Here is a 12,685-nt window from a genome sequence, read left to right on the forward strand (position 1 = left end):
TTTCTACTTCCCACCCTTTTCATTTCCCAACAGCAGCTGAAGCTGAAGAAGGACTCTTCAAAAGCAGAAAAATATCTACAGCCAGTTTTCCAAAGCAGTGGTACCTTCTGATGTCTCAAGCAATACAATCTGTAAGGTACTATAAAGGAAATGTGGCATTAATTACAGAAAACTAGACTGTATCACTGCTCTGTGCACTGCCAGGTAAAACACTGTACATGAACAAATACAATAGAGCAAAAAAACGTGTGAACAAAGACTGATGAAGAACTACTTGAAAGTGGCTGGCTACAAATGACGTGGCTATCTTTCTCACGAATGTGTCATGACTCCAACCTCTTTGATTGGGTTATCAAACTTCCCTGCTTTAGCAGGTAGGAACATGAAGTCCTAGAGGAGCCTTTCCTGAATAATAATCCAGAGTAGACTTACAGAAAGTTTGACAAAACCTTATAAATGATCGTAATACCTCTGGCTACCAGCGATATAAATCTTATCCTCAGAATTACCAACAAAGTGATGGTGTGAAGTAATATAATTCATATTCTTAGTGAGTATTTAATTTCCTGCATTTTGAAAGACATCAGCAAGCAAATAATCAAAAAGCAGAACACAACAAAAGCAGAATAATATACAAAATAATTACCTTCTTATTAAGAGTCTTCCATCGGGTGTTGACATCTTCAAGGTCATGGTCAAGGTTTTCTGTGTTGGTACTCTTAGCAGCACTTTGAATAAGGCCTTGACCCAACCAATTTACCTCCTGTTGTTTTACTTGCAAGGGTTCAATTTCTTCTTTCTGGAATACCTGCAGTTGAAATCCAAGACACATGAAACACCATATCTACTGACATAAAACATATCTGGTGTTTACATTACAGTATGCAACAAAAAGATGCTGAAAACTGTGTGTCTAGAAGAAAGGAAACCATTCCTCATAAGCACCTTCCTAAAAAAATTAATAAATCTATACAGAATAGACTCAATCTAAACAGAGTAAATCCAATACACCATAGACAGAAAATTATGTAAGCTTCTGTGAATAGATTCAGACAGGAAGAAAAGGAAGAGAAAGAGGGAAAATCTGGGGGCGTGAAAAAACTTTTAGAAAAGTTCAAGACCAGAGAAACTCATCTGTTTAATTATCTATCTACAAAATCTACCAAAAACAGTCAGAGAAGATTTGTCAAGTTGCTCTCAAGTAAATAAACAAACACACCCCAAGAGTGTCAATTAGGCATTTTTTTCCAAATTAGGACAAAAGCAAAAGTTTTAAGTTAAAGAAGCAGTGGAACAAAGAGATATTTTAAGGTAGTTTTTGAGAGAATACAATGGTAACAAGTGAGGAGGAGGCACTACAGATGCTGCTGACACAGTATCCCAGTGGACGCCCAGGAGAATGGGTTTTCATTCAGAGGGATATTCTTGCAAATTTCCAGGGCTTTGACCATACCCAAACAGCAGTTTAAGCAGTTTGCTGTTTGCTTTATTTCATTCTGTCGGGTATTTAAGCTTTTTCAGAGCCTTATTACCATTAGCAACAGCAATGTAAATCTCCATCTGTATTCAGCGGCATTAGGCTGCACTGACACCAGTGTCAATGAGATCAGAAAATGGCCTGAAGCCCCTGAATTAATTACACAGGCCAGTGAAAAATAACCAATGAATAAACAATGCTAAAGAATGCTCAACTTTTGACCCTAAATCCTTCTATTTCTATAGTAGCATTCAGTAACAGTTTTGGTGTACACTTGGTGCATTCAAAGCAACCTTTTTCAGCATCCTCAAAAGTAGGGATCACTTTGAACATACCAGTGACTCTCCTCTTTCGCACCAAACACAGTGTGGCAAGTTATTGCTTTTAAAGCAGCAGACCTCAGGTGGCTGAGCACGCTTCCCCCATCTTGACAAGTCAATCTAGAAGCTAGAGCAACTACACCAAACGCGAGGGGCAAAATAAATTAAGCAGCTCTACAGACGAAAAAACCTGAAAACTTTAAGACTGTGAGTGCATGAAAACTGAGAGAGCGCAATCAGCTGGCTGCTCCCAGAAAAGAGAAAATGCTTGTGTTTTTCTTGACTGCAGGGTAAGGAGGAGGCAGAATAATATTTCCATACAGAATCAATAACAAATTCTTCTTTTATGTGCCATAAAGCCTCATCTTTTGAGAGCAACATCCTACCACAGAGAAGACTGATCTCCATAATCTGCCCTTTAAAAATGCACGCATTCTTTGCAGAGAGAAGCTTAAAATAAATTACAATTATTGCTGAGGCCAAAGTTTACCAGAACAACTTAGCAACAAAGCTTGAAGTATCTCAGATTTCAACCAGAGTGGGAAGAAAAAAATTACAGACCCGACAAACACCCTTTCCTTTATTACAAAGCTTCACTTCTTATTCTCTTACCTCATCCACCACTCACAAAGCGCTGCAAGATCCTGCGCTTGTAAAATACCACCGTAACATCAGATCTGCTTTCTGGCACGCAAACGCAAAAGGCGGCTTTCAGAAGAGGCAGTGAGCCTTTAATCTGCCTGCTTTGGAAACCACAACCATCTGATACTGTTGCTTATACCTGGATGAGTAAGGCTGCTCGGGCTGAGCACATGGGCTGTAGTTGCCCTTGAACAGCACCACGCTTTGTACCAACACAGAGCACCAACAGGAGTGCACAGAGGATGAGGCACTCCACATCGGGAGTAACAGGCACCAGCTGGGCAATAAATAACCCTGCCCCACACAGCTGGAAGTAATCATTCCTCTCAGAATCTGCCCAATTCATTTTGTATACTGACCATCTCGCCTATTTTGGACATCCCATCTGTGCTATGCAAACGATACTGGTTACTGCATCTGCTAAATTAAAAAAATTACATTTCTGCAACAAAACAGAACTTAAAACAAGTATCTTTAAGACTGCATTACAACTATTTCACAAACCTATGGATTTAGTTATTTTAAATTACCTTGTTAGACAACAGGCCATTGCAGACTGTATCCAAAGTTTCTTGGATGCCAGTAGTCCAGATACTGCCTTTACTTTTCCCTGGGAAAGCTTCTGGACATTTTACAGTACTATCTAATTCAAGCTGAACAGAAAATGCCATTTCATTTGTGCCTGTATGTGCTATACTAGATTCCTCCGTATCAGATAAAATCTCATATTTTGCTAAATCCAAATCACTAGTATTTAAAGCAACATTCGCATAATAAACATCTACATGGGGGCATTCACCATCCACATAATCCTCCTCTACTGCTGTGACTCGTGTTTTAATTTTTTCATGAACTTCATATGCATTTTCTGCTTCATTTTTGTTGAAGGAAATATTTCTTCCATGGCCTTGAAGAGGATCTTCATGGGACAGAGTTTTCTCTCTGAAACCCTGTAGGTGAGAGTATTTCCCTCCCATCTCTTCCTGATCACGCTCACATGTCTGTGCGTTGCTTTGTTTTACTTTTCCAGAGGGTAAAATGTCACACAAAGCCAGTCTGCAGCTTTCTCTGACGGGGACACTACTGCTTGCAAGCAGTGGGGTTTGCTGCTCTCTGCAAATTGCTGGGAAATATGGTCTGAACTGATCTACTGCACAGATATCTTCTGCAGAAGATAAACTTTGTATTTGAGTTTGCTCCCCTGCTAACAGTGTATCTTGTTTTTCTTCCCTTTCTGTTGGAGGGCTGCATAAACCAGAATCATCCTCTTCTGAGGTAAGAGAATTTGTACCCCATTTGCATTTGCCTGATCTACCTGTATCTGACATATCAGCAGTTTCGTTAAAGGAGCATTCGCTTTTATTCGTGTGATCCGAAAAGTTGGGTGGAACAAACATTCTCCACGATCGCCTATGCTCCTTCTTTTCTGTGTGAGACTTCGCTTTGGGTAATCCAGATGTACGAATTATATCACTGTTCAGTTTGAGAGCATCGAAGATCATTTTTTCATCTAACTTGTTAGCTTCACGGCTTCGGAGCTCAAAAACACTGGAAGAAGTAAGGGCACCATTGGAGCACAAAGTGCTGATGTCCAGTGTTCTGTGACTGTAGGGTAAGGTCCGGTCTGTGAAATGCCTCGAGGAGAGGCTGCCCTTGGAGCCCGAATCGATCTGTTCATTCAGCCGCACAGTGTCATAGATGGACCTCTGGGGAACGTAGCAGTCCTCAATATTTAGATCTTCATCTTCTTCCCCTTTGCCAACACATGGAGGATTCTGGCGTAGACAGTCTGGCCTGCTAAGTGGCTTCCCCATCCTGAAAGTATTTGCACAAGTACACCACTATACCTTCGTTTTTATGGATACAGGGGAAACATTTAAAAAACACTATCACTCTGAAGAATTATAGTAAATTTGCCCTTAGCATAAGATGCATAGATACGAAATATACATCATAACTTATGAGGTGCCTGAGGTCATTCATAATCAGTGCATCAGTTTAAATGCAACTTTACCTGGATGTGAGGTTGTGTCCCCCCCCCCCCCCCCCCCAAAATATAAAGTGCTTCAATAAGAAAGTAACAGATATCTTCCAATGTCACAGAAAAATAAAGTATAGCAAAACCCAGCAGTGGCTCAAGTATTTCAAACACTCCATGGAAGGCTTCATTTATTTTTCCAGGTCAGAAGCTGTATCTGAAATCTCCCGAATAAGCCTTCCACAAACGAACAAGAGTTACAGAGAGCAGCACATTCTCTTCTGTAGGTGACGGCTTAGTTGTAATCCATTTAACTGGTTTGCAGAGTCCCATCTCCTTTATAAATAAAACATGGTGCTGCAGCTTAAAAAGACAGAATCCACAGTGGCCGTGTACCAAGACACGAACCAAGGCACGGAGAAAATCTTGGGGTGGGGGGAGGTGGGTAATAAGTTAAATCCAGAATAGTAAGAATAATAAACCAGCCCTTTACTTTTTTGGCAGTAGCTATAAATAACCTTGATCCGAAAGGCAGCTTATCCTCCTCTTGTACCAGGCTTGCCCGTGGTGCCTCCACAAGTCCCACAGGAAAACATCACTTTCTAGCGGCCAAGCCAACGCGTCCTTCGATCAGGCAAGTCGGAAAACAAACGTTTTAGACCGATTCTTCCAACACCATCCTGAAGAGCTGTTTAAGGCAACTGCAGAGCAGAGCAAGCGCGGCGTGTCCCCTAAGGCACGGCCGCTTTCTGTTCGGCAGGTCCCGGCTACCAGCCGCAGCGAGCGGGCTGCCCTCGCTCCTTCCTCCTCCTCTCTGAAGCGCAGCTGCGGAGGAGACGAGGGAGGGGAGCCCCTCCGGCAGCGCCGGCCCGCTCGCTCCGCTCTCCCCGCTCTCCCGCGGGCCGGCGGCGCCCTCCCCGCGCCGAGATGTGAGAAACGCCCCGTTTCGCTCTTCAGGCAACATCTGCTACCGGCCCACCCGCTCCCGCAGCGCCGCTCGGGGGGCTGCGCCCCTGCTCCCCTCCCCGCCGCCTCCTTCCCTGCTCGGTGCCCCGCGCCTTCACTCCCGCCTCATCCCTCCGCCGGCGCCGTGCGCCGCTGCCGTGCGGCGGGGCGGGGGGCGGCGGGAGGCCTCGCCGCCCGCCCGGCGGTGACATCACGCCCGCCTCAGCCCGCTCGTTAGCGCCGGAGGAGCCGGCTGAGGCAGGAGCGCGGCGGCCGCTGCTCGTCAGCCGCGATCGCCCCACCGAGAAGGCGGGCAGGGCGCGGCTCGGCAAGGTGAGCCCACGCCGCTCCAGCCGGCTCGCTTTCCTGAGCGAAGCGCTGGCGACGATACGCATCGCTCCCAACCACCGTCCGCACCCCGTCACCCCGTCTGACAAGGCAGTCATTTCAATGGACGCTTCCACACGAAAAGTTAAATTAAAAGTTTACCTGTGTATTATTTCCAATAAATCCCCAAACTCCTCTTTAGTTTTTAGGTCTTGGAATAGTTCCCTGTTGCTCCACTGGACATGTAAAGAGAGACAGTCAATCCAGTTTTGATTCTCTTCGGACTGGTTCCTGGCTCTGCGTCAACAGCCTAGGGTGGCCCTGTCTGACACGCCAAGCCACCCTGCTCCCACCAAAAGAAACATTAAAATGTTGGGAAAAAGTATCTCCATTTGCGAGACTTTTTGTATGGGACTTAGAGCAGCAGAAAACCAGCCTAACAGGACAAAGGTTCAGGTTTTTGACATTTACATCTTTTAAATGCTGTTCACCTACACTTCCAGCTCATAATCATGTAGGTGAGGGGTTAGGAAACTCACAGGTAACTCGCCAACAGGACAAGAGAAGCTGTCAATGGCCAGGCTGCTCTGCTCCAGTAGAAACCGTACCCCGAACAACCCGAGACGTGCACTGCTGTGTGACAGCAGCCCTCAGTTACAGCGAGAATTCAGAACTCAGTTTAAGGACAGCATATGGCATTTAACATAGGGCATGAACTGCAGTCAACTGGAGCCTTCTGCCTTAAGAGCAGGATACACTGTATGCAAGAAATACAAACACACCACACTTCTAATTATTGATTTACCTAATCTACAGTCAGCCACATATCAAAACACTGAAGTCATGCCAGACAGATTCTTCCTCCTCTCTGGCGAGCAGCCACAACATCAAAATTATGCCAAGCAGATACTCACCTCTGGATTCTCTAGTTGAGAATATATACTATAATGGTAAAGATGAGAAAAGCATTTTTTGACATCCTATCATCCATGGTTAGTCTCACCCAAAATACCCACAAACAGATCATTACTGAATTCAACGACTGCTGCACCATTTTATAGGGGAAGTATATAACTGAAACTGGTCAAATCTGTTCAACAGCAAAATAATTTTATTAACATCTTAAAAATATTGTACCATTTTCCATCATACCTACTGCAGACTTTCACATGATGCATCAGTCACTTTCAAATGCAATACTTCAAAAAAAAGTGTAAACAGCTGCTTATTTTATCTTTGCTTTTCAACACAGACCTTAACTGTAGAGTAAATCCCAAGGAAGGTTGGTATCTTATTCCATGGTTTGTAAACCAGGGCATGGGAAATGCAACACTTAGTTTCTTATTGAGCATAAAGAGAAACTTCTGATTATTCATTCAGCATTAACTGCCTTCAAAATGAAAATCTGAGGACAGACACCCTCTACACAACTAACAAAAGACCTGTAGATGTGGCACTTAGGGACATGGTTTAGTGGTGGACTTTGCAGCCCTAGGTTAATGGCTGGACTCTATGATCTTAAAGGTCCTTTCCAACCTAAACAATTTTATGATCGTTTAACTTAAGCCAATTAATATCTTAGTTCAAGCTCATTGGCAGGCATACCCTGGCTAGCTAAAAATTCCCATAAAGTCCAATTAGAAGGCAACCTCTAATGACTAAATCTACTTTTGTTCCAAAAATAAAAGCAAAAATCAAATGAACCGTATACTGATGAAAGCTGTAACAGGGCCATGTTGGTTTTACTAAGAAGAGTGCCTTTTAATGGCAGTACAAATAACTGTGCAGAGGTTTAATGAAATAAAATAATTCAACTTCTGTTTTGTTTTTCTTTCTCTATTTCAGAGAGAAACTAGATGCAGATACTGCTCTTACTGCAAACATCCTAGCACTGTGTGGCTACCCAAACCCAGGGCATTCAGTTCAGCGTATCTGCACAATTCTTTTGTTTTACTTTTGAAGAACCATGGCAGACTTACTGTACCTCAACAGACCTATTACTGAAATTTCCTATTAGTACTATTTATGCATTGTGTACAGACTTTGGGGAAAAAAATGTCTAACAAAGCTGAGTTAATTAGTAATTAATTTTATGAGTTTTATATTAATTGAGACAAAGTCTTCATTTGATTATACTCTCCCTGAAGTACTCTGTGAAGAGTCATGGTTCAACTTTCAAATGAACTCCACTACGGATTTTCATTTACAGAAAGCAAATATTGTATCTGCATTGTAAATAAATATAGTTTAACACTGACAGTAAGTACTTCCAATTCAACACCCTATACTGACTGAAGTAAGTAGATTACAAAGAAGGAATATAAATAAAACATGTGTATATATATATATAATAAAAAAATACACATTGAAGACTGTTTATTTTTTAAAAATAGTTATGCATTTTAATGTCATGCCAAAAAGACACACAAAGCTCTAACTCTTTGTACATAAAAATCGGTCAAACCACAAAAAACATCTCTGTCCCATTACACAAGAACCTTCCCTGACGAGAGTGAAGATTTCATGTGAATAAATCTACCAAAGCACAACTCTTTTGCTTCACTCTTGAGGACTAGAAGTTGATTGTACTTGACCACAGAAGCTAAAGCCATAAGGAGGTAGACTGTGGTTTTGTGGCCACAGCCACATTTTCAGGTTGTGTGTGTTTGCGTACGTGCAAATACAATGTGAGTGGAGCAGGATTTGTGGGAGCCAGTATCCCTACAGCTTGGTGCCTCAGGTAAAACTGCTCTCTAGAAGGGTAAAGAGTATGAAGAGGTACATTTACCTACTGCAATTTTGCTGTGCCTCAGTAGCACTCACACCGAGTGAGAGTAATCACTGATCCTGATCTTCCTGCTCTCAATATCCCTTTGCTACCTACCACCCTCACCTAATAAAATTTCCCATTCTGGTCTTCCTCCTTCTTTTCTTCAGAGGCTCCCTACTCTGCTTCTTTATTCTTGCATTTGCACTTCACTTTTCCAAACAACTCCTTCACCTTTCATTGTTTTTTCACCTCCTGTTTAATGGCATCATGTTTTCACTCATAGGCAAAAGCATGGCCTAAAATAGTTGCTTCAAGCAAAATACATTTCTAAGCTTATAAATATCTAATATAAATACATTCCTGGAGTAGACTTCTAGATGTAAACATGCTACTATCACTGTTCTCCTTTCACGCCTCTCCAAGATTTTTGGTCTTTTTACCATACAGGCACTTTGGTTGCAAGGACACTATCTCCCCACAGGTCTGCACAGACCAGAGAAGGCTCTCACTCCTCAACTGTACAATTGCTGTGTCTTGTCCAATGCCCTGACAAAGTTCAACACTGAGACAATGCACAGGGAACTGGATTATTCTACTGTCTGCTCATCAGGCTGTTTCCTGCTAAAAGCATTGGTCTTTGTAGCCAAAAAAAAGATAAATATATATATATATATATAGAGAGAGATATAATAACAAAGACCTGAAGCTGCACCTCATATTTGAAAATGCAAGAAATGTTGTAAAATTAGAGATCACAAATTGGCTACAACTGAAATCCTGTACAGTCAGCATAATCAAGAGCAATCCCAGCAGCAGCTTTTGCTGTTTTCCAATATCCAAAGTGTTCTACTAACCATACACAAAGAAAAGCCATTTGTTTCTCTTTTAAATTGAGATGGACTTGTTAGGACAGACTGGCATACAATTTTAATCCTCCCAGTCTAATGGGATCTCATCATAATGTAACTATTTGTTCAAGATTTTTGTCTCTATTTATGCATTCTGAAAGATTGTCAAAACTCACAGTAACTTGCATCTGAAACTCCCAGATTAAAGTTTTCAGTTTTAGCTTTCCTTTCCAATACGGTTTAAACAAGCAAAATGCACCCTCTGTTGGGCCAAGCATGTAATGACTTTTTCCCAAGGTCATCTTTTTAACAGCATGGTTTATCAAATCCTGTTATGAAGTTTTGTTTTTATGATTAACTGTGAACTAGTGTAGAAGTCATACAAACGTTTGAACCAATATTAGATTAAAATGAAACCAAGGCAGCACAGAATATTCAGTGCTACTATATAGCCATTAGGAGGTTTATGACCTTTCCAAACACTGTTTACACCTGTAGGCTTTATAAATCTTTCCAGTGAGTGTTGGAAATTCATTTATTGTAAATTAAACAAGCAAGTATCTGAACTTCATTTCAGCACCAAAGCGGATTAACACCCACTATCACTGCAATGCTTTTTTTTTTTTTTTTTTTTTTTTTGAGCTGGACAAGGGTTGCTAGCCTGCATATTAAAAAAGCTACGCACAGAGGCTCCAAAGTGCATTTTGGATAAGGATACTACAGTAAACTTCCAATATAAAAGGGGGCTTATTTTATGATTTCTTCTTACTGGAATGTTTCTAGGTAAGGGTGGGATTCAGTGAGGGAAAACTGGCCAGTGTATCAGAACAGAAAATGGCAAAGGGTAAGGTCTTAAACCTACATATGCTGAAGACTATACCCATGGGAAAAAATTTGAACTACTCAAATGAGCAAAGCAAATATGGGCTGGTATAGGAACACTGGAGTGTTAAACTCACATCACAGTGAAGAAGAAAGTTTGTGTAATATGTGGACATCAGAATAGAGACAATTCACAGTTCTCAAAACCAGAAAAGGCAGACAATCGCATAAGGAAACAAGATACTAAAGAGAGGTGAAGAAGGAACTGAGATGCAGGAACTGTGAGCTGTGATGCAAAGTTACTCATGTCTGACAAGCCATAGCAAAGGAAAGCTTCTCTGGAGCACAAGAAGATTTAAAACAGATAAAAAGCATACAGGTAGAATTGACTGCTGTGAAATAAGACTCCTCCAAGGTCTTCTCTTAACAAACAATAAAATTGCAGTGTGGTAAAATACTTTATAGTGGTAAGAATGAAATCTTCCTACCTTGAATGTATTCAGCTGCTGATTAATAGCCTCTGTTTCCATTCCAACAGGACCTTGTGACTCTTCATGTTCTTCAGCTCTCCCAAGCAGACTGGAAAATTCTTTTAGCTTGGTGTAAAACTCCTCAACACGGCTAATAGTACCTTCCACTTGATCTTCCCTGGCTTTTGCTCTGTCTAGTAGCTTGTTGCACTGTTTATTTAAAGCTTCCAAGTCTCTTTTTATACCAACAAGATCAGGAGAAGCTTCAGCTTCTGTGGCTAGCATAATTTTACAGTTTTTATTAGCATTTTCATTATTCATGATAAGATCCTCCAGCTTTTTCAGGAAACATTTTATGTCCTCTCTCTGTGATTGCAGTACCCTGAGATCTCTCCCCACAGGAGCCATACTATCAAGTTCATCATCAAACTCTGCAAACTGAGAGAACATCTCTCGGATACTGTTTTGGAAATGGCCAATTCCCTGAAGTTTTGTCTCCAAGAATGAGCACCTATCTTCAACCTGCTGGTTCACTGCAGTGTATTCTTGCTCCAAAGATTCAGCTTGGAGCAAAAGGTCAGAAACACCTGCTGAATCAGAAGCTTCTACCACCAGGTCTTGGGCAAGTTTTTTTGCTAAATCAACATGAGGCTTTAAAGCCTGCAAGGCTTTCTGCTGGGCCTGCATCATAGTCAGGTGTTTGTTACTGAATGACTGAGGTCCAAGTGAGTCGTGAGCTTCCAGATGCTCTTTGGCACTTTTAAGCTGTTTTTCAGTTTCCCTGGATGATTCCTGAAACTCTTTTAGCCTTTGTGCCATATTTTCCAAGCACTCTCTCTTCTTATGTAATTGTTCTGTGACAACATTCACTTTCTGATTCAGCACCTTAGTTTCTTCTTGAACAATTTCTTTATCTGTTTGACTTGCACTGAGCAAACTTTCAGCAGTATTATTTAATAGCTCCACCATTCCATGATGTTTATCCAGGTCCTTCTGCCAGGCCCTCACCTGAACCATAGAATTCTCTATTTCAACAGGGTTTATGCCAACTTTTAATTCACACAGGTTGCTTTGGCACTTCTCTATCCATGGCTGCAGATTTTCTACATGCTGCTTGTATTTGAGGGCTCTCTCCAGACAATCTGTTAATTTATCTTGCCTTTCTTTTACCTGCTTATTCATTTCATCCCAATTACTTCTGAGTGTGGCAATTTGGGATTGTAATGCTGCTTTGTCAGCTCCTTGAGTCTTCTGTAAGATACTTTCTCCTTCTGCAACAATTCTTTCATATGAACTAATCTGATCAGTCATGGTCTTCTTAAAAGCTTTCTGTTCTTCAATTAGTGACTGCAAGACATCAAGTTTGGCTGAAACAGGATGAGCCCGATTCAACTCTTCTTTCTTTTTGCCTAGCCAGGCCTGAAAGTCCGTAGACGTTTGCTGGAACTGATGAGAAGTGGTATATGCTGACTGAAGCTGCTGAACATGGTTATCTACAAAAGAGAGCACAGCACAGACGTTTATTATCAGAACCTGCTAGTATTCTGTGAAGAAACAGTAGATTGATTCTATTATGGATGATCATTAATGTAAAGAAAGCTGGTTCTTAGTATTGACTGGAAGACAACCAAGTCAACCAAGTTTCTTGCAAGGGACAGACTTGTGCTGTACCACAGCAGAGCAGTGAAGGCATGTGGACATGAATCAAATGAGGTGAGCTTAGCCAATCAGTGTCAACATGAATCCCATTCAGGCAGATTTTGGGGGTAAAAACCATACAGTTGCGTTTCATGGTATTATGAAGTGTAAGCACAGGGAATATTAAGTAATCGAGTCTAGTAGTGTCTAACTCATAGCCTGCAGGCAGTATGTATTCTTAAGGAGATCCTTCAAAATTTATCATGACCAGAGGAATTTAAAAAGCTAAAACCGAGACTGTTAGGGAGAAGAAAGTATGACATTGCTTGCAGTGTACTACTTGCTCAGTTCTGTTGTTCACAGGGTAAGGGAGTGCTGTAGACTACAAGCCCTTTTCTGTCACGGGCTGTTTTATACAATTACCACTGTGTTTCACCAAGCCATTAAC

The 12,685-nt window shown here is 41.5% G+C and overlaps 1 protein-coding gene across 8 annotated transcripts in view; it reads right to left on the reverse strand.

Moving 5' to 3' along the window:
* Window positions 1-12,685, reverse strand: part of DST (dystonin) — a 310,970-nt gene that overhangs the window by 66,966 nt on the left and 231,319 nt on the right. For all 8 annotated transcript variants that reach the window (XM_074895774.1, XM_074895777.1, XM_074895776.1 and 5 more), the window contains 2 exons: window positions 10,618-12,092; window positions 647-808 (listed from right to left, as the gene is read on the reverse strand). In XM_074895774.1, coding sequence (XP_074751875.1) covers window positions 647-808; window positions 10,618-12,092 — 1,637 coding nt within the window. The remainder of the gene's footprint in view (window positions 1-646; window positions 809-10,617; window positions 12,093-12,685) is intronic.

Source organism: Athene noctua, chromosome 1 (genome assembly GCF_965140245.1).
Source record: "Athene noctua chromosome 1, bAthNoc1.hap1.1, whole genome shotgun sequence".
In the NCBI taxonomy this organism is placed as follows: Eukaryota; Metazoa; Chordata; class Aves; order Strigiformes; family Strigidae; genus Athene; species Athene noctua.